The sequence below is a fragment of the Mus caroli genome, unplaced genomic scaffold, assembly GCF_978045245.1.
Source record: "Mus caroli unplaced genomic scaffold, Mus_caroli_1 scaffold_3, whole genome shotgun sequence".
Classification (NCBI taxonomy): Eukaryota; Metazoa; Chordata; class Mammalia; order Rodentia; family Muridae; genus Mus; species Mus caroli.
Window position 1 is genome coordinate 7,511,080 of NW_028227258.1, and position 22,652 is coordinate 7,533,731.

General features: G+C 45.8%; 2 protein-coding genes across 10 annotated transcripts in view; one reads left to right on the forward strand and one right to left on the reverse strand.

Annotated features, from left to right (window-relative positions):
• Ak5 (adenylate kinase 5) overlaps positions 1 to 13,303 on the forward strand; it is a 190,611-nt gene extending 177,308 nt beyond the window's left edge. The window contains exons 13-14 of the mRNA XM_021158164.3: positions 1,767 to 1,958; positions 12,168 to 13,303. Coding sequence (XP_021013823.1) covers positions 1,767 to 1,958; positions 12,168 to 12,236 — 261 coding nt within the window. The 3' untranslated portion in view covers positions 12,237 to 13,303. The remainder of the gene's footprint in view (positions 1 to 1,766; positions 1,959 to 12,167) is intronic.
• Positions 13,304 to 13,342: 39 nt separating this feature from the next.
• The window catches only part of Zzz3 (zinc finger ZZ-type containing 3), a 64,925-nt gene continuing 55,615 nt past the window's right edge, over positions 13,343 to 22,652 (reverse strand). For all 9 annotated transcript variants that reach the window (XM_085835386.1, XM_085835385.1, XM_085835384.1 and 6 more), the window contains 3 exons: positions 20,189 to 20,323; positions 18,187 to 18,287; positions 13,343 to 17,932 (listed from right to left, as the gene is read on the reverse strand). In XM_085835386.1, coding sequence (XP_085691512.1) covers positions 17,788 to 17,932; positions 18,187 to 18,287; positions 20,189 to 20,323 — 381 coding nt within the window. In that variant the 3' untranslated portion in view covers positions 13,343 to 17,787. The remainder of the gene's footprint in view (positions 17,933 to 18,186; positions 18,288 to 20,188; positions 20,324 to 22,652) is intronic.

The following is a 22,652-nucleotide window of genomic DNA, read 5'->3' on the forward strand; positions in this document are numbered from 1 at the left end:
CCCACTCTGCTCCTTATGCCCCGCGCACCCCTCAGGGAGCATAGGTCAGTGTCTAATCAACCCTTTCCAGAGAAGCATAGCTCTGTGTGGCACGGCCCAGCATCCTGCTCAACCCCTCAGGCTCTTTCCTCAGAGGGCTGACTGGCAAGCCTTCTTTTGCCCATGTCCTGAAGATGGCATGCTGGTGGGGTGGGAGGTGGGGTGGGGGTATGGGGTTGCTTCCTGTTGACCAGGGATGGGGACGTGCAGTTAGTACTCCCCAGTGATACCAGGGGCAAAGGGATGGCATTCACAAGGAGCTGGAGAGCTTGAACTCACAGATGCTCACCATCATCCATTTGTCGGGACATCTCTTAATCTCCTTCTATATGCACGACTTGGGACCAGAAGCAGAGCCTATGAGGCCTGCATACTGAGGTGGGAGTCTCTACTGCATGCCAAGCAGATCGCCTACACTGCCCTCTTACCCCACCCGGTGACCTCCTCAGGGTCATCATGGAATCTGAGGTGCAGAGATGTTAGGAGGGATTGCGAGCAAATGACCCAGACAAGCACTTTAAAAGAACAATTCATTTTTTTCTGTCAAAGTTCTGCCTTTTGATGGGCTCAGCTACTGGGTTCTCCAATACTGTGTGGTCCCCAGTACTGTAGTAGTTGGGTACTGGTTAAAGCCGGGCATGTGTCTCTGGAGCAGGGCTGGGGGCTAGCTAGCCTGCATTGCTAATCCAATGGCCTCTCCCATGGGCTAGCTGAGACTATCTCATGACTTGGCCATGTCAGAGTGGTTGAACATCCTAGGAAGTCTCTGGCTTTCCCATAGTAAGTGTTACACAGCACCAGACAGAAAATATAGTTTCCTGTAGTAAGAGTAGACGCATAACAAATGTTTAATAATTAAGTTCTTTATAAATGTATTATTAGCAAATGTTTAAATTATATGGCTATCTTATTTATTTGTATACCAGAAGTAATGTGAAAATTACTCAGGCAAGATGGGGTCTCACAAGTGGAAAAAGCTGAAGAGGCTCTTACCTCGTCTCTAAAGGCATGCAGTCCCATTCCCACTACATCCATTGCTCAAAACTGACGGAGCCACAGAAGGCTGGGCTCACTCGCAGTGGAAGAGCAGTGTGCAAGCAAAAGGTGGCAAGGGATCATTGAAGTCCACTTTGAACTCGTTACACCAGAATCCCGCCCTAACAGCCTGACCCCTGCTTGGCCACTGTGCTCCCCCCCCCCCCCCGCCCCCGACTCCATGTAATGAGCACCCGGCCCAGGGTGTTCCTGGTAGCCGGAATAAAGCACGCTGCTGGCATGAAGGAGGAAATTGTCAGCTTTGTTTCAGTAGGTCAGGGAGAACTTTACATCTGGAACAACATACACATACATGCTTGCACTTGTATGCAACACATCACACACACATGCATTTGCACACACGCAGGCAGGCACACACACAGACACACACACACACATGCGCACACACACTCTTCCCCTGGGTGTGACGGACAGACTGGCTGTACTAGGTAACTTTCAATTGCTGTATTGTTTGAGCTGGCCAGAAAGCTGAACAAGACAGAGCAGAACTAGCAGGCAGCAGGCAGTGAGGGCCAGCTCTGCAAATGAGAAGCCATTAAGGCCAGTCTCATCTCTACCACATTGTAGTGCTAGGCCCTTGAGAGGAACCAACAGCCCCAGGGAGGGAAGGGCTCTCCTGACCTTTTCTAGAACCCCAACTGACCAAGCTCTGCTCTGCTCCTTCACCTCAGATCGGAGACCCACACTTGGTGATCTGCATGGACTGCTCAGCAGACACCATGACTAACCGCCTTCTTCAGAGAAGCCAGAGCAGTCAGTGTGGCGAGGACGGTGCCAAGAGCATTGCCAAGCGCCTGGAGGCCTACCACCGAGCGTCCATCCCCGTCGTCGCCTACTACGAGAGGAAAACACAGCTACGGAAGGCAAGTGTCGCCTCCTTCACGTGAGCTGCTTCATCGTTCTTTCTCAGAAAGAGAGGAGGTAGAGGCGAGTCTTCTTGTGAGGGCTGGGGAAGCTGCAGGCAGTTGCAGGGTCCCAATCAAAGGTGGATGTATGAACATAAGGGGTGGGGAGTGACCATAGTGGTGTACAACTTCAATCCCAGCACTCAGGAGACAGAGTCCTCTGTGACTCCAAGGCCAGCCTTGTCTACATAGCAAGTTCCAGGCCAGCCAAGGATACAATGTAAGATCATGTCTTCTTAAAAAAAAAAAAAGTTATAAATCTGTTGTCAGATGGCTATAAAAACTTGGTCACCTATTTGAAATTGATGCTGCTGTAGTTGCCGAAACCTTTTTTCACGACAGTGAGCACAGGGCCTAAAATGCAAGCCTCTATCTAATCCCAGCCAGTGGGGAGGCTTAGCTGGGGAGGTCTCATGCTCAAGGCCTGCCTGGGCAGCTTAGTGAGCCTCTGTCTGAGGAGAAAGACCCTGAGGAGCTGGGGGTACAGTCCAGTGTGGGGCGCTCACCTAACATGCATGAGGCCTGGATTCAGTTTCCAGTACTGGAAAAAGGAAAACTGGAGGCTTTGTGAGGAGAACCAACTGAAAAGAAAGTTCTGCCAGAAACTGTAGGTGGCTTCTAGACCTCTGCCAAATGGGATGGTCCAAAAGGCAGGCCTCTTCAAGTCCCTAGATCTAATACCTCAACACTAGACTTAATATAGGTCATGATCTGCGCTTGGCTCGTTTGTGCTAATTTTTTCCAATAACTGGCTTAGGGAGAAGCAAGTCAGTTGGCAGGGCTATGAAAGTTATCTTGGGAGAAAGGCCTGGTACTTGATGTCATACAACACAATCCACACTGCCACCATCAATCCTTGGGAAACCACCCAGGTTTCCATTCCTTTCCCTATTCTGTATCTTGTGTCTGGTCCATCCACTATGCCGGTGGCTAGACACAGTTCCAGCCCACAGAGCTTAGCGGGTTAGTGGGGAAGGTAGGGGGCAGTCTAAGGACAACAGCGTCTAGGGACATCACCAAGAATCATATGGAGCAGTCAAAGGAGCACCTCCCAGAGAAGAAGCCGGAAGTTCCAGAGGCTAGATCACTCATTGTCTGTGACATTAAAACCTGGTGGAGAGGCATTCAAGAATACATCAAAGTGGAGCCAGCGTGCACAAAGGGGCTGAGGTAATCCAGGGCTTCCATCTGGAATTTACCCCACTGTCTTGTGGAGAAAAGATCCAGGGGGAGGAGGGGCCACTAAGAGGCTGCGGGAGTCACCTGGGGCCAAAGCTAAGGGAACGCAAGGACTGGTACAAGGGTCCACACCTACAGTCTTCTTCCTGCCCTTCCCAGCGTGGCCTGCACCAGTCAGCTGCAACAACCTCATCCCTCAGGCTACATTATCGATTCCTTAAATGGCAGAGAGTGAATTCCCAACCCCCCTAAACCTGCCCATGTTTGTTTGTTTTTTCCCAGAATCCTAAACCCTTGGTTAAGAAAGGTCTATACCGTGCTTCTGACTATGACCCCTGGATGCTGAACTCTTTCTGTAGGGTTTCCTGTAATCACTTGTCATTTAAAAAGAAAACAAAACAAAAACCTCAAAGATTTATTATACCTTAAAAAAATAAAATAAGCAGGCTGACAAAATGTCTAAATGGGCAAAGGTACCTGCTGTCAAGCCTGGAGACCTGCGCTCAGGTCCCAGGACCTACACAGAAGACAGGGACCAACTCCCACGAGCTCGCTCCTCTTGACCTTGCACACCGGCACGCATAAGGTCAAATGTAGCTAATAAACAAACATGACATCATCTCGTGTGTGCATGGGCCTACAACCTCAGGGCTGGGTAAGGGTCCAGGGCTCTTCCCGAGGACAGTGGCTTGATTTCTAGCCCCCACGTGATGACTCACATCCGTCCGTTCACTCGAGTCCCTGGGGATCTGACAGCCTCTTCTGTTCCCCAAGGACACTGCATGCACATGGGGCACAGATCCGTGCAAGCAGTACAACTGTGCGTGTATAAATAAAGAAAGAAAGAAACAAGCAAATAAATCAATAAGTCAATGAAAGAACTTCAGGGCTCCAACAACCTTCATAACCCTGCATCATCTTGGAAGCTTCCCACTTTGTGCTGCCTGGAACAGCCAAGGAATCTGCTTCAGTCCCGAGACTGAGGAAAGCCAGATGTAATTTACAGCTTATCCCATTTGAGAATCAGAAAAAAAAAAGCCCTTCTCTCGCTCTTGAATCATCCGAATCTAAACCTACAGACTCACTAATGAATGGTTCACTGACACTGAGCTAATAAGCTTTCCAGAGAAATCCGACTTCTGGTATACTTACGGTACTCTGCCACTCTCCAAGAAATCGGTTCCCAGGCCTCTCTGGCTCACCTCTCGGGCATCCTTTTATTGGGGATGCTGGATCCACAGAGACGTGACATTTACAGTCTACTTTGTTAGTGCTGAAAACGGACACCAGAGAACCGCGGGGAGAGAGCCCTGGTAGCTTGGTTGCACTGCCTTGCCAGGTCCGCTATACATACACTCCACTCCACGCCTACATGTATGTGTGACAGAGAAGCAATGCACAGCTTCTGCTTCCCATCTCAGCAAGCAGAGGAGGAGCCACTCAGCAGGCTTCCCCCTTCCATCGGTTCTCCAGGCAGCTGCCGTCATCCTCAAGCTCCCCTCCCCAGGCTGTGGCAGCCTCCGCAGATAGGAGAGCCCCACAGATAGGTGAACTAGCCCAGGGGAGGAAAGGCTTGCCCACCATGGGCGAATTTACTACTAAGTAAGTAACTGGACATGAAGCACTTGGGGGTGAAACGTGCCAACACTGACGGAATATTGCTGGACACACTGCTCTGGGTGTTGGAAAGTCCCAGGCTAGACTTGTGACCCTTGGTGAGTCACCTTGTTTAAAACCCTTTCTGATATAAAGTAGAGCTGACAGTGACCCCTGGAATTCTTCCAGTCTATTTCTGTAGTGTTCTTCAGGCGGGGGGCTTTCCCACTAGTTTTAAAGGAATACATGCTTAGTCTAGAAAGTATGCAAGACCCATCTCTGAGGCTCACCACCCACCCAGAGTGATCACTCAGGCACACAGCCTGGACAGTGCGGCAGACACTGTTGCCACACGACTCCTAGCTGGCCTAAGCAGACAGCACAGGAGGCAGTGGTGCTGACACTAACCCTAGTCCACTGCCACAGCTCGGTTGGTTCCAAAAGCCCACATTGCCAAGACACAAAAACCAAAGCTGCAGCTCAGAAAGCCACCAGCTTCGGGACTCCCGACGAAAGCAAAGAGAAAGAAGAAAGAAAAGGAGCAGCCACCGGGCCCCAGGGTCAGTTCTGTATGCTTGCTTATGGGATTTAAAACAACAGCAGCAAATTTAACTTTATACTCACCGGGGAAATTCCTCCTTACAGGTTCCTATCAAGTTTCAGACCCAGCAAGGCAGATCCTTCAGAAGCAAATCCACTCACCTGGTTTTCTACCAAACACACTGAAGAGTCAGCACTGGAGTTTTTGGGGTGAAGTAAATCATGAAACTCATTTTGACTAAGAAGCCGCTGAGGTAACAGGACAGCTTACACGCAGTAGAGGCTGGCCCGAGCTCACAACTGCTCACAAGAGTCTCGTTCTCACCCTGCTAGTCCCATGAACTCTCTTCTGCTCTCAGAGGACGTGGAACTTGGGCATCTTGTTAGCTAACTGTTCTAAACGTGCTAATACTACAAGCTCCAAAAACGGATGTGAGAATTGGACAAGCATGCTCCGTGTTGTGACACATGCCTGTAGTCCCAGCGCCCAGGAAGTGTGGTTCAAAGCCAGCCTGGGATGTAGAGCAAGCTCAAGGCCAATTTGGGCTCCACAACTCCTTGTTTCAAAACAAAACAAGGTACCCCACAAAACTTAGCTCTGAACATGTAAAGTGGTTCTGTCTGGTTCCTTTGCAGCTATAAACAATGATAAAAGAATCACTTAATATTCTTTTAAAATTCTCTATGGGAACTGAGATGAACAGAGTATCTCTGGGACAGAGGCAAGTGCTGACGTAGCCTGTGAAGAGCCAGAGGAGAAATTCAGAGGAGACTGAGGGTTCTGGGTCAACCCTGTTCCTTTAGCTTCTTTTGCTCTGTAAGACTCCACTTCTGAAATCTATCCTCTTTTACCATAGACACCCCTGCCTGCTGCCAGAAAACGAGGCTGACTGTGCGCCTATAGAAAACGAGTCTGACTGTGCGCCTATAGAAAACGTGGCTGACTGTGCGCCTATAGACTCTGTTCTCTCCACTGCTTCTCTGGCCTCCTGAGGATGGAGAGCTGTTAGTGAGTTTCCCCCTCACGCTAGCAAAACAGCGAGTTTCCACCAGGAAAGCCAACAGTTTCACTTTGTTTTTTCAACTTCCAGGCATTTGGACTTCACAGAAGCAAACACCACAGCATGAGTCTCTGGAGAGAAGTTTTCCATAATTTAAAAACAAAACAAAACAGCACCCCAAAGAAGAAAGCAATCCCCGTATTTAAGTCATGATGTAAAATGAAGGAGGTATTACATGTAGACTGAGCTGGGCAGTAAAGTCTTGTGAAAGCTCAAGAGTCCAGTGCCAACTAGCCCCCACCCTATACACACAGACACACAGTCACACACACAGACACACACATAGACACACACACACACACACCTTTTCAAAAGGCAGATAGATGCCTAGTGGTAAACACTTTTACTCTCACCCTTTGGGAGGCAGAGGGAGTTCAGGGCTGGTCTTGTCTACCTAGAGTTCCAGGAGAGCCAAGTTGACACAGTGAGCCCTTGTCTCAAAAAGACAGTGAAGTCAGACTTGACTAGCAGCAGCAGCAGCAGACCTGGAGTTTGCGTGGCTCTAGTTCAGTCCCTTCACGGAACACCAGAAACAGGTGACGAGCCCAGGGGAAAGCTGAGATGTGCGGGGGGAACAACAAGCTTGGGCATGTGGCTGTTCCAGTACTGGACTCTGCTTCCCTCAGCTGCTGGCAGGTCTTTGAGGTTTCACCACCTCTCCCGTGTCCCTGAGGAGCCTTTACATGCTGATGGGTTTCACAGAACAGACCCATGTGCTTCTTTACAGCCCACTCGCCACTTCCCATTCCACCACTGCTTCTTGACCCATGGCCAACCATCCAGCCGTCTTCAACTAGCTGATCAATGATGTAGTTGACAGGTGTCAAACTTAATTTTGGGGTCTGCTCCAACCCGTCACTTTCTTGCTAAGTGAGCTTGGGTAATATAAACCACCTTTCAGTCACCGCCCCTTTCAGGTCAGTTATTACATCACTGCTTACGTGTCACACGTTTATCACTCAGTGTTGCTCCTCCCTGGCCTCATGCTTACACTGAACCATCGCGCACTCCCGGCTGAACTCCTCTGTCAGTTAGCACCATGCCTGTGCACTGTTATCTCTTGTGTCTGATCATGGACTGTACTGCACTCAGCAAAACTTGAGCTTCCCAAGAGGATAAAGAAAAGGAGACAGAGAAAGCTGTCATAGAGAAAGCTGGGTGCTGTCAGGGACCTAAACACAGGGGAGGCAACTCCTGGTCCCGAGGCAGAGCCTGTGGCTCACAGGGTAAGTGCAGGGTACAGAGAGCCTCAACTGAGGCACCAAAAGAGAGAGAGAGCATGGTATCAAGGGGCTTCTTGAAATATGTCCACTTTGAAGAGTGAGACAAACCCTCACATACCCTCCAAACAGGAACAGACTCAGAAGCCCAGCCACTATGCCTGACTCATGGGTAGCATCCTTCTCCAGAAGACCCCACCGTGACCCCTGACTCTTATAAGTCACCTCCAATTATCTTTATGGTCTGATCACCTGTGAACGGCACAATATAACCTGGCTTTGCTCCTCATCATGTCTGTACAATCAAAACCCCAATATCATATAATCTTGATGTGGATCTGTTATTGGAGCTCTTGGCAGGTGGGGGCAAGAAGAGCAGAGATTCAAGGTCACCTGTTACACAAGGCCAGCCTGCGATGCTTGAGACTGTCAAAGAGGGAAGGAAAGGAGCAATAAAATCTAGTAAATGAAAAAATGATGCCAGATATATTTTTCGGGAGTTTTTACACATGTAAAACTGATTTGCAAAATTGAAAGTAACGTAGATCGGCAGCAAGAGTTGAAAAAAAAAAAACATGAAGTGTTTCTCAAAGTTGCCACAAACTGCCCTCAAGAAAACTGCCTTCTGCGTTGTGGGCACGACCATGCTTCCCACAGTGCTAGCCACAGTATTCACGGTACGGAGTCAGCTCGGGGCCCATCAAAGGATGAAGAAAATGGGGTTTATTCAAGCATAAGAAAGCAAAGCATCGCTTGTATACGGGGAGTGAACGAACTGGAGAGCAGGCTGAGTAATCTCAGAAATCAAAGATTGTATGTCTTCTCTTGTATGCACAACCCACTAACAGGGGGTATTATCTGGAGGAGAGAGGGGGTAGTGTGAAGAGGGGGTGAGAGAATAGGGAGCTATCTGCGACGGAGGGGTGCTATTTAAAGGCAGCATGGTGAAGCCCATTATTTAGTACAATTAGCACATGGCAGAATCACCTAGAAAACATGTGGACTGCACGGAGCCTCGAGCAAGGTGCTGGCAGCTGTTCTGGGCAGAGCTTGGGCTTAAACACTGGCCGCTGTGCATTAGTCGATTCTTCGTACTACCACCCCAGTCTCACTAAGGGATGCTGATAACCAGGCCTCTCTGTCGTCGTCTTCTGTTACTTTCCTGTTCCTTAGCATAATGAACCTCTACCCACATGGCTTCAGGCCATCAGGACACTCTGCTCCTAGCTTAAGCCTCCTAACTCTACTGACTAACTTCACCTTTTAAAGGTTAATTAAAATAATTTTGGCTCCAGCAGCTTTGGCGTTGTTCTCTTGAGAGCTCCACAGCCCATCTATCCCAGGACATCAGTGGCCCTGACAGGAATCTCAAGAACGAAGAACGACAGCTGGTGGGAAGCTCAGCTCCTCTTTAGGTGGTAAAGCTTCACATCGGTTCTCCCAAAAGCAAGCACACCAAGGGCACTCTCTGGCCTCCACAGCACTTGCGCTGGTCAGGCCTCTCTTCTGAAGAGGATGGGTGCCCAGTGGCTGGCTGGACACCGAGGACACAACCCTTTCTACTCCATCTGTTGCTGGCTTCCGATACTGCTCTATCCTCGATCTTCAACGACTCTGCCCCTCATGAGGATCTGCACACCGAGGCCTAGTGCCCTGTTCCTGTCCCTCTAACCCAGGCCACACTCCCACCCTGACCTAAGGACTCCAATACAGTCAGCATTCCCAGGGCAACACTGAAGGGTTCCGTGATTTCTAACGATACGTTGAACATGGTCCTCACTTTCTGTTTGGATGGTTTAGAGCACTTTTAGGTTCACAAGAAAATAGAAGAGTTCCCAGACACCTCCCCCCCCCCAACATACCTCAACTATCAAAGTCACCCGGCAGCCCATTTGTCACAATAGAAGAACCTACAGTCCCCCAATGGCAATGGCTGACCCCAGTGCCTTACTGCTGTACACTGTATGTCTGCACAATTGGGATGTGAAACTCCACCCAGACTTCTCAACTCTCTCCCATGTGCTATAACTGCTCTTTCCACCATTGCGGCTGAACTACATACGGTCTGTGCCCCCTTCAGACTGCCTTGATACACACTCAGGCCTCCTCATGTCTTTAGCTCATTTCATGTTAATGCTGAGTGACCTAGACATTTACCTATTGTACTGGCTATTTTTGTGTCAACTTGACACAGCTGGAGTTATCACAGAGAGAGGAGCCTCCCTTGAGGAAATGCCTCCATGAGATCCAACTTTAAGGCATTTTCTCAATTAGTGATCAAGGGGGGAAAGGCCCCTTGTGGGTGGGACCATCCCTGGGCTGGTAGTCTTGGGTTCTATAAGAGTAGGCTGAGCAAGCCAGGGGAGGCAAGCCAGTAAAGAACATCCCACCATGGCCTCTGTATCAGCTCCTGCTCCCTGACCTGTCTGAGTTCCAGTCCTGACTTCCTTTGGTGATGAACAGCAGCATGGAAGTGTAAGCCGAATAAACCCTTTCCTCCCCAACTTGCTTCTTGGTCATGATGTTTGTGCAGGAATAGAAACCCTGACTAAGACAAATTGGTACTGGGAGTGGGGTATTCCTGTGACAACCTGACCATGTTTTGGGGAGGACTGTGGAAGGACTTTGGAACTTTGGGCTTGAAGATCCATTCGTTGTTAAGAGCTCTGTCAGATGTTGTGTAGGAGCTTGGAAGATAATGTTGAGAACAGTGCAGAAGATGGAGGCCTGGTTTGTGAAATTTCAGGGGGAAAATTAAAGACTCTCTTCAGGGCCATTGCTGTTTTTATTGTGAAGATTTTGTAGTTCTGGTTAGCTGGGGCTGAAGAATCAGCTGTGATTAACAAGATACCAGAACTACTAAAGCAAAAACTTTGCATTACTGGGACTATTGATGCTGGTTAGCTGGAGCTAAGAAATTAGTGGTGATTAAGAAGAGACCAGCATCATTGAGGTGACATCTTCTGGGAAGTGTTTTCTGAAAGCACAAAGAGGCTGTGTTCCAGAGATAGGCAAGGTTGTACTCCTTCTGCAGTGGGACTTGGTAATGTGTAAGGGTCACCCAGGTGGTACTGGTTTTGAAGGCATGAAGGGGTCACACAGAGCAGCTGAGGCTCGGCACTGTGAGAGGCCATGGAAGGCCATTGGTGAAGGTGCAGCCCCAGTTGTAATTGAAGGCCCAGGAGTGAAGGGGTCACGCAGTGTTTTGGAGATGCCAGTACCACGAGATGACCACCAAGAGCAGCAGCAGCAGTGGAGTACAGGCATCTGGAGCCCAGAGGACGACGTGTGTGCTACAAAGGGCATGGCTGGAGAAGTGACCCAAGCCCTTGGAGGAGTCCAGAAGATCATGAGTTGGATCCCAGATGTTGGACGGTTGGAGATTGATTTTTGCTTTGATTGTGACTGTGCCCTGATATTTTCCCTCTTGAAGGAAGAAACTGTTTTAGTGGAGCCCACAGTTAAGAGACTTTTAATTGTAAAAAGACTTTGGATTTTAAAAGAGATGGATATTTTAAAGAGATTGAAATTTTAAGAATATGTAAAGACTGTGGGACTTTTAAAGTTGTTTAGATCTTGGGGATGAATAAGAAATTAAGGGTTGAGGCTTACTAGTGATGTGTTTGTGTGTCAAGTTGACAAGGGGTCAATTGTACTGGCTATTTTTGTGTCAACTTGACACAGCTGGAGTTATCACAGAGAGAGGAGCCTCCCTTGAGGAAATGCCTCCATGAGATCCAACTTTAAGGCATTTTCTCAATTAGTGATCAAGGGGGGAAAGGCCCCTTGTGGGTGGGACCATCCCTGGGCTGGTAGTCTTGGGTTCTATAAGAGTAGGCTGAGCAAGCCAGGGGAGGCAAGCCAGTAAAGAACATCCCACCATGGCCTCTGTATCAGCTCCTGCTCCCTGACCTGTCTGAGTTCCAGTCCTGACTTCCTTTGGTGATGAACAGCAGCATGGAAGTGTAAGCCGAATAAACCCTTTCCTCCCCAACTTGCTTCTTGGTCATGATGTTTGTGCAGGAATAGAAACCCTGACTAAGACACCTATGTAACTTTGTGCAGGCTTGGGGGTGTTTGGGATTAACAGTGTGGAACAAAGCTGCTGGAGGGGTGTTTGAAGGAACCGCAATGCCTTCCAAGTGGCTGTGCCAGTTTTTCAGTTTTGTCAGCAATGAAGAGTTCCGGTTGTTTCACATCCTGGCTGTTTGGTGATGTCAGCCTTGGGGGTTGGGCCATCTTAATAAATGTGTAGTGACGCTCTCTCATTTTAATCTAGTGCTATACATTTTAGTTTGAAGACAGGGTCTCATCGTGTAGCCTTGCCTGGCCAGGCTGGTCTTCAACCCACTGAGACCCACTCTCCCCTGCTTCCTGAGTGCTCTGTGTAAAGGCATGTACCACCACATGGGGACATGCCTTTTAAGCAATCATTTTTCACTCTAGTCGGTGGGTCTGGGGAGTGGTCACTATTAGTGGGCAGAAGCAGGTAATCTTGTTTATTTTTAAAAAATGATCATATTTAAAAGCAAGTCAGAAGGTTAATAACTCTCCTTTCCTTTCAAGTACAGGTAAATGCAGAGGGAACACCAGAGCAAGTTTTTCTTCAGCTCTGCACAGCTATTGACTCTGTTTTCTGAAGGAGAAAATGCACAACTAAGTGGAAACAGAAACACATGGAATTCACCCGTAACACCTTTCGCTTTGTCCCCATCCCCACCCATTCTCGCTGGCTGTGTCCTTCCCAGCTCATCTCCTGAGAGGTTCTGGAAATCATGCATGGTGTACTTCGGACTGTCCACCTTTCTCTCGTGCTGGCGCTTGTCCCCACTCTGGTACTTGTCTTTGGATGAACAGGGCAGTGTGGGATCTGCCTGTCCCAGCTCTGCCTCGGGGCCGGCTGCAGTCTGATCCGCCACACAGGGACATCATAGCCCTATTTCTCCATCACAGCTTCCTCCTTCTCATGGGTTTATTTGTTCCTCCCTGATGTGGGTTGTTAGCATGGGGACAGGCTTGGACACCTCATCCGGTACTGGCTGCTTCTTCAGTTCCCATCCATGAGAGGGCCCAGAGCCCTAGTGGGACTTTTAAATGTCCTATGGGATAAAAGGTACCAAGCCAGTGGAACCTGACAGAAATATTTCAAAATGGCATTGTCCAGCTTCTCTTAAAGAGCAAAGCCAGACAATCAGTCCCACCCACTCTGGGACACTAGCTATTTGGAACAGTGTCATAGATGCTAACAACTCTGGCCAAGCCTACAAGCCGCTCCTCTCCACATGGCAGTGCAGCTCAGCAATTATGTACCTTAGTCCCAGAGACCAGAGATCATTTAAAAGAATGAGAGAAGTTACTTCACTCACTGGACAAAACCAACTTGTCATTTTGATCTGAGACAATTACTCCCTGATATACTGCCAAATAAAAAGGAAGGAACAATCTCTCAACTGATGCCAGGGAGGGCACGCTAGAACACAGTGTCCGGCAGCGCCTGTGTTGTGCCTGTGTCAAGGGCCTGCTCCGTGGGTAAAAGCATCCCAGCGTGAAGCGTGGGTGTTTTGTACAGTTGCTTGTGTCTTCTGAAACCCCTGCACCTTGCACTCGGTCACCACCACATTCAGTTTGGTTTGCATGACTCTTTCCTCAATGAGTGAGCAAACACTGGTATGGTTCCAGGACACAACTGTATTTTTAAAATCATTTTTTTTTCCTCAAAACATTTATGTACAAATGAAATAAATGGAAGCCAGGATGATTCTTTCTCTATTTATTTGTAACTCACATCATTCTGGAAAGCTTATGAGAGCTTTCATTTCAAACAGAAGCAAACACAGTATTAGAGGTTAAAATTATGATCCACTTATATGATTTGGCCATAGACCAGATTTGAGCTATTACAGAGAAGTTGTTAATGTATTCATGATACATGGTCACTTTCATATTTCTTTTTCCCTCCCACTGGTTCCTAAACAGAAATGTTAGTGTGTGCTAGACAAGAAATTAAGTTCTTTGGTTCCAATTAGGCCTCTGTTACCAGAAAGGGCGCATCACGCTCCCACTCACATGGCTGTGAAATGTGTACACTGCCCCAAAGGTAACCGACAGGGAGCACGGACATTAGAGCAAGAATGGCAAGTGGTACTAGAGGATGACAACCCAACACACAGCACACACTGGCAACCCTGCACCCACAGCTCTGGATGAGACAGTGAGGCAGCAGACACGCAGGCAAGCAGCCTGGAAAACTTCAGCAGGAATCAGTACCCGGGAATGCAAGTCAGTTTCCCACAGAACAGCTAAGACACACATTGCCCACATGAATGGCCAAGTGACATCATAAAGTCACACTTTAAAATATGAATGGACTGTAGCGGTTTCTGCTTAGCAAGAGGTTATGCGCAGATAACTCAGAACACAAGTGTAAACTCCTGCACTCAAGGCTGCACCTAAACTGGTGCTGCCTCCTCCTGCCCCCCTCCCCCCCACACACACACAGCTGTCGTCAAAGCTGCCCAGGGAAACCTAGGCCGTCCCTGGCTCCAGGTCCTTACCAATGGTGTCAGAGCTCTTTCGTCCTCCCGAAAGCTGACCCACACTGCTACCTCCCACAACTGCCAGTGACGGTTGCTTAGCCATTCAATCTAAAGCAACAGAGCTCCTTGCACTCCGGTACTACTTTTCTTCAAATAGCATTTTCTTTCACATGGTTTATTTGCACACGGTTGTCTCCAAGCTCCACAAAGCCTGGCTTTCCTCTTGCTAGAGTCCCCACATCTGTCACTTCTGTTTTCATTCTCAGTGCCTTCGCTTTAGTCACAGATCCGATTGGGAAGGCTTCAGGTCAGTAACTAGTTCCTGGAACTCAATCACGGGGACTTAACTTCCCCAACTGGGAATAAGACCCAAAATGTCACAGCAAGCATGGCAGAGTCACACCATGATCTGATTGGCTAATCACACCCTACATGTAAAGCGGGGTGCAAAGGCTGTCCTCCGGGGCATGTCACAGGACCACCTGTAGAGTCACTAGCACCTAATACTGGACCCCAGACCTCTCTAAACAAGAAAGAGTATAACTCACCAAAATACTGGGTCACATAGCCAACAAATTTGTTAAAAAGTCAGAGAATAGACACACAGACGTGAACTGTTCTCATGAAGTTAACACGACACAATTCTCAGAAATCAATCCACTTAACAGACACATAAACCCTGGAAGTGATCTTTGTTTTCTCTGAGATCATATGAATAGCAGTAACCTTTCCTCTTTGACTCTAGAGGTAAAGTGGCCAATGCACTGGAAACTACCTCTCCTCCGGTGCACAAAGACGAGTAGGTCTTTTAAACCTGGCTATCCAGAGTAAGAAAACTTATACCGTATACCTCACAGAGCTGTTTAAGGGAAATTATCTATTACAGTGGTGTGCCATTTTCTGTCAGCCTTTAAAATCCATTCCTATCATCTCAGTAGCTGTGCTCTGTGATTTAATGGAACTGATGTGGGGAAGAGTCAAGGACTACCATGGGATCAGGTTACCATGGGATCAGGTGAGAGGCCATGGAGAGGTTCTCCATGTTTGCTCGCAGGAGTCACAATGGTGGGATACACTGGCACTTTCCAGCCACATACGAGCCTCTCTCTTGTATTACAAACATGGACATGGCTCAGGTTTGTACTCTAGCATTGCATGAGAACAAAGGCATGGAAAACACAGAGAACCTGAGAGTGGCGGTGTTCTTGCTTGGGAAACCAAGTGTGACAAAGCGATCCATCTTGGTTAAAGTCTTATCACCTCTCTACCAATATGACCCTGGGTGAGTCATTTAATTTCTTTCTGGATAGATCTCCCATGAAAACAAGGCGATAAGTGAACCTGCTTCGTTGGGCTGGGAATCCAATGAGTTGCCACATGCTTGCTTTGTGCACAGTAGGTGCTAAATCAGCAATTACTATTGGTGCATCACATTAAAGGAAACTCCTCTCCCTAACCTCAGAGCAATCACTTCCGGTGTTATTAAAGGTTCCTCCAATTAGAGCAAACAGCTTGAGCATCACATACCAGAAATCTGACCTACTAAGAGACGTGCAGACACAGCTTCTCACGCCCCACTGTCAGCAGCCTTGGAAGAGACATAAAGAGTCTACTTGCAAAGAACAACCTGCCTACTTGTGCAACCCTCAAATACAACACCAGGAATCATTCCCAGCAAGCCATGGGGACAGTGTGCTTAGAGCTGAAAAATCCAAATAAATACATTTTCTCTTCAAACAGGAAAAATCCACATTACTATCTCAGCCTTAAAATGCATTCAAGTAGGCTTGTCTGCTCCTGATGACGTTACAACCTCATACCCTTCCACATTGTACTTCACCTCTATGGGACTTCTGGATGGATCTGAACAATTATCTGGTACTATTTCTATACAGACAGGTGCAACTGTTCTGCATATTGCAGATGGACGGAAGCCCTTCGGCATGTGCACTGAGGATTTAGTATAGAGACACATCGTTTAACTGCCTCTCCTTCACTAATAGCTCAGAGATAAAAACCTGTCAACTTTTCTGAGTACAATAAACTGTATCAATATGACCAGTGATACATAATCAATATATTATTTAAATTTCTCTTTTCTATATTTAAAATTCTGTATTTTTCTTAATTAAAAAATTCAGGGTGGATTTTAATACCTTGCTGAGTATTGAAAAAAATTAGTAAATAATGTTCCCTGAACTTAAAAACAGGAAAAAAAACAATGTTAAAAGCTAGACTAGTATTAATACTCAATCTACCATAGAATATATACTATCTTTTTTTTTTGATAACTTTTGGAAACCACCTGTTTCAACACATAGGTACTTAATTTTATTAAGAAAAAAGTACTAGAATAATATTTTGACTTCTATTTAGGTTCCACATCTGGACATTAGTCAGCACCCTTACTGTGCAGTGTTTCAGCACGCTACATGAGAACACTAACACAATACATCTTCACCCTTTATAAAGAACAGAAAGCAAATACAGATAAAAACAGAGTTTTAAATAATAAATTCTACTTTTATCACTTGTTAAAAATAAAAATTTGACCCAAAGGAATCCACAACAAGCTTTCTATGATATAAACAAACATATCCACATCGTTTATTTCTCACAGTTCTCCTGACAAATGAACATTATTCAAGAACATACTGTATACACAGATAAGAAACATACAAAATGTTTTAAATGATGCACAACAAAATCCAGCAGTATAAAAGAATTGTGAACTCTTGCTCACTGTGCAGACTACATTTAATCACTCGTTAAATAGTAATAAAAATACAATCTTTTATGGATCTTGTGCAGACTACAAAAGAGGGAAAAATTATCACCATATATATGATTTTTCTATTAGGCAGTTTTCTTTGACGAGCTGTACTGACAACTCCACACAGAGGCAGAAGGCTGTGTACTTTAGAGGGATTAATGGCGTGAGTCAGACCTTACAGTTACTACCACTGGCACTTCTCAACATAGTCTGTACACATCACATGATCATCTCATATAACATGACATCAAAAATATATCATCGAGACAACTTCATGACATTCACACCCCATGAGCTGGTTACAGAAGCAAAGCCACAGCTAGGTCTTGCTTTGCTCTTGGTAAGGACAGTTCATCGTGATTAAAAGTTAGGTATCAAACCGTTAAGCAGCTCCAGTCTACCAGGCCATCAGTGACCACCAGACAGTGAGTTCTTTTAGAGTACACATCCTAGAAGCAAACACCATCACTGGTTAAAACTTCATCTATAAGTCTGTGTCTGCGCTGAAAACTATCTTCACAAAACTGAAAGCTACTAAACTGATTTAATATAAATACTTTGTCTTTCATTATCATATTTATGACCGAGGTCTTAAAAACCTTTGGAATTGACTCTGGCATTAATACGTGCTCTTGTTTCCACCTCACCCATTTAACATCACCACCTACAAGGCTTTAGGTTAGTGGTGAAAATCTCACCAGGGAACCTCTTGGCTCACCAGGAATGTTCAGCTGCTGATCTACAGCCACACAGTGCAGAGCTGTACTGGACGAGAACACTCGGGGAGCTCTCATGCTGTGAGTGTCCAAACCGTGCACACCATTAACCATGATGCCACTGCTGCGTGTTGACGAGGACTAGTGCGGACGACACTCTCCCATGTCATCTGTTGGCTGGGAAGTAGTTGGGGTCCAGATAACTATAACTGGTGCCCTGGGACACACAGTAATCTCTGTCTAAGAACGTCTCTGACTTATAAACAGGTTCTAACTGGTGGTCTTCCTTGTGAATATCTGTTTCATGTGGGCTGCAAGTAAAAAACACACAGACATGCATCTCATTATTACATGACTCCAGATGCATTTTGATTTACCCACTAAAAAAATCTTCCCACTTAATCTCTCAGAGAGTTTTAACAGAAAGTTGCTTGAGATCTTGTGTGATTTAAGGAAGATTTTAACTGCTTAGAATAAAATCTAATGCATAAACAATTACACTCTAAACAAGTTTGGAAATAAAGTTCACTGTTTGAGGCTATGGTTCCCGAAATAAAACACTTACCAATCTGAACAAGAGTCACAGAAATCCAAAGACATTTCTGGAGGACAGTCCTGGCAGTGCCACCGGACTCCTTGGATAGGCTCCACACCACAGTTGTCACACTGCAACAGACAGAAACTCAGAAGAATACTTGGCTGTGTTTCTTTTCTACCAGGAAGCACATGATATGATAAAGACATACCCTCCCTCCATGCTGTGATAGAACACACTTGCTTAAGTCAGACACAAGTCCCAGTGGAGTAGATAAAGGTCCAGCCACTGAAGCTCAGACTACTGGTAAATGAGAAATACCCATGTATTTATCCAAGAAGTTTTTAAGCCAATCACCTCAAAGTTGAGTATTTTGCCACTAGTAAACATTCGCTTGAAACCAGTGAGCAACTGTGAACTCACAGAGAGCTAGAACAGCCCTGGGCATGAACTAGCAGACACTCAGTGTCAGAGTCCTCTCTAGACAGTCATCACATTGATCCCAAAAAACAAAGCCTACAATGACAAGAAGGCAGGCACAGCTTGTTCTCCATAGGGCAGTGCACTGCAAGACAGTCTCAGTGTAGAATTTTGGAAACTGAAGAACTGTGATTTGGATGAGAACAGCTTATAGGGGCTTATATTTGAATGCTTGGTCTCTGATTGGTGGAACTATTTTGGAAGGATTAGGAGGTATGCCCTAGTCTCTTTCTCCCACCGCCAGAAGAGCAGGATGCAGCGCTACTGCTCTGGCACTATGCCAGCTTGCTTCCCACTCTAAAATTGTAAGACACCCCCCCCCCCCAATTAAATGTTTTCTAAGAGTTTCCATATGATGTCTCTTCACAGCAATAGAACAGTGATCATTTTTTTTTTGTTTTTCGAGACAGGGTTTCTCTGTGTAGCCCTGGCTGTCCTGGAACTCACTTTGTAGACCAGGCTGGCCTCGAACTCAGAAAGCTCTGCCTCCTAGGTGCTAGGATTAAAGGCATGGCCACCACACCCGGCTAGAACAGTGACCTTATAAAGCACAAAGTAAATCTTATTCCTAGCTTCTCTGATAATGCACTACCTAAGAAGCCACAGCTGAGATCTACAAACTAGTTATAAGGAGACTCAATTTCTTTTCAAAAAACTAGAAGCCAGTTAGGAAAACTCCTTAAGGAGAAGGTCACTGAAGGGTCAAGAGGAAAGGGTTACTCCATGACCAGCAATTCATAAGTCACAGCAGGCACCAACATTTTTATCATATGCCAACAGCAACATCGCCGCATTACAGTCTTGCTGCAACTTTCTCCAACCTAATTAACTAAGTGCAGTCACTTATAAAGACCACAATGACACAAACCTGCCAGTCTATGCCTTCCCAGTATCACATAGTGCAAGCAGGGCACACTTTGGTGATATCCTAAGAAGAATCTCCAATATGCCACCTGTCTGTTTCTAACCTCCTTCTAGTCCAGTCCCCACACTAAAGCCAGAATCATCTCCAGTCCCACTCCACTTACATATTTTTAATTACACTAAAATAGATGAATAAGTTGCTTTAAAAAATTTAGTAATAGTGAACAATTAAGAGCTGTTATTCTAAATCTGGTACTTTCCTAGAAGTCAGCAAACCCACTCTCTTGAAATGCAAATTTCATGTTATTCTCTGTTCTAAAGCCTTACAATTATTCCCTACTCATTTTCTTAGGATTATTTAAACTCCTCACGCAGCTTCTTTCTTACCTTACAGAGGCGTTTGTCAGGTGAGCTCAGCTATTGCTCAGCTACTTTATCTGTTTACATAAAATCTCTAGGATTTTAAGACAGAGTCTTACTATACATTCCTGGCTGACCTCAAACTCACACGATCCACAAATGAGTGTGTTCTTCTCCACAAAGAACATCAGCCTGTGCAACAACCACCTTTGCATGTACGTATAAAAGAATATTAGAGAACCCTCGGTGCTTAGAGATTTCAGAGCTGAATAATCCAGCAGCCACTTAGAGAACCTCTCATCCTTTTACCAACCAACGAATTGCTTACCTTAAAGCCTACATGCTGCACAAACCCACTTTCTGCTTGCATTTGTTGAAGTTTCTGCTTTTTTAACTTTTTAAACTGTAATAGTTCTTTATATTCAGGTAAACTCCGATATATGATAGGAATGCTTTCTTCATCCTGTTAAAAACCAAGTATAAAAGTATTATCTTGATAATTAAAATGGACTAATTGTGAGAGACACAGTCCTGATTATTTTTGTGCTGACGTTTATTACTTTGAAGACGCTAGTACTTTTTGGTGTGTGAGCTCACCACTTCAGCTAGAGTGGCTGGCTGACAGTTGCCTTCTGTGTCTGCTTCCCCAGCACTGAGTTTACAGGCATGCATCATGCCCACATGTTCACACGGGTGCTGGGAGCCCAATCAAGTCCTCATGCCACACAGCAAGCACATTGCAAATTGACCCATCTTTCCAGCCCACCATCCAATTTTCCAGGACTTTCACTACTGTTCTAAGGCTCAGATGAGCTACAGTGCCTCACAGTGTAAGGGATATGCAGTGACTCGGCCTGGGATACAGTCTCAAAACCTACTGTCACCATTGCTGCTTCAGAAGCCTCACCCTGACCTCTCCCCCTCTAACAGTTCTCACACTTGCCTCTGTAAACATGGTTTTTTTGAACAAACAAATCTCTGCCCTTGTTGTATACTCTGCATTTGTAATAACTGATCAAAACAGTACACTTTTCACTACTTAGAAAACACTGTGGACTATATAAATACTTCAAAAGGGACTTCAAGATTTAAAATTCAGTACAATTTCCCCAACTCTACAACTGACCGGCAATTTCACTGCAACAGTGACTGACAATGAAGACCACTCACTACGCTGGGCAAGGCGAAGACTCTCCTAGTATCCGATCGTCTGTTTGCCAGCTCTCTGCTCTCAGTTCCACTACAGTGATCTTACCTCCAACCTTTCTCTGGTTCCCACTCCAAAAGCCACACCCGTGACCCACAGTAATGCCTGCTCCAAAACAGCACATAAGTCTCTCACAATGCCACTTTCCATTTCTCTTGTGAAGTCTCACATCACCCTGGTTTCCAAAAGCCTACTGAGATATCTAATCACTATCCTAGCTTTGTATCTGCCCAGTCTTGCCCTGCTACCTAGGATCCTTTGCATCTTAATGACTGACCCCAAGGTTACAAGTTTCCTAAATGCACCATGAATCCAATGCCCAAGATCCATGAATTCTCAATCCTGGATGAGATAAAATCTCATCTCCCTCATCCACTGTCAGATCAGTTGTTATTGACTACTATGCTTTGCTTCACATTAAGGAAATGGATGCTTATAGAACTTGTAAGGACTGCTCCAGATCATACAATTAATTAGTGAAATTAACTAGTGGATGGATGACTTGAACCCTCATTTCATGATACACCCGGCTGCCCAAGACATAAATATCCTGCATTATCTAACTAATTCTGTCACGACTCAAGTCTGTTAACTAGTACTACAGCTTTGAATATAGGAGTCAGGTTCAAGGTCTTCAATGACATAGACGCTTCTTCAGTTTCCCGCTCCACCAGCATCTTTCCTCCATTTCAAAGTTCTGCAACTGCTACAAAGTCTCCACATTTGTAGTACAAATGGGTTAGCTCCATAGACGCAGAAAGCTCCTACAGCTATGGAAGCCACCTGCATGTTTACTTGGTCAAATCTGTGCAGACAGAATGAAGGATGCTGGGTACGAACAAGGAGCTGGAAGAATGCTGTCGGCATGGTTTCAGGTAGTGGAGTGGGGAAGATCTGAGACTATACCTTAACACAAATGACTTATTAACATACTCAACTGTATACTCAAAAGTTTTCTAAGTTATGCTATCTCAAATGTTACCTAAAAAGGGGATAACTTTCAAATAAGGCTAAGGTGGAATACAGATTTTTCAAACTAAGGAGTAAATTATGCATATTTAATTTCTTTAGCTGCTGCATCTCTGGAAAGAGAAACCTATACATGTTATCAAGACTCATAAATATACTTCTTCAATAGCTCTGTGGATCAGAAAGGCATGACGATGCATGCTTTTAATTCTAGGTTGAAGGATGCTGACGTAGCATTATCATTTCCTAGGCTACACAGAGCGACTGTCTCCCAAAACATAATCAATATGATTTGTATTAGTACTGTTTAAAAATAAATAATACCAACAGAAAGTTAAATCTAATTTAACTTATTACATTATTTTGTCAACTTTAAAAAAAAATTTGTAGTAGGAATTAAAGCCAGGGCCTTGCATACACTAGGTAAGTGGCTACCACTGAGCTTGTTTTAAATGTTCTGCCACCCCTTTCACATGGCTAATATTTTATTTTATTTTTTTACTTATACACTTTACATCCCCTCCCAGTCATACCCTCCCCTGCCCAGACACAATCCTTCCCTATCTCCACACCCCCCCTCCGCCTCTTCTCCTCTGAGCAGGTGGGGAACTCCCTG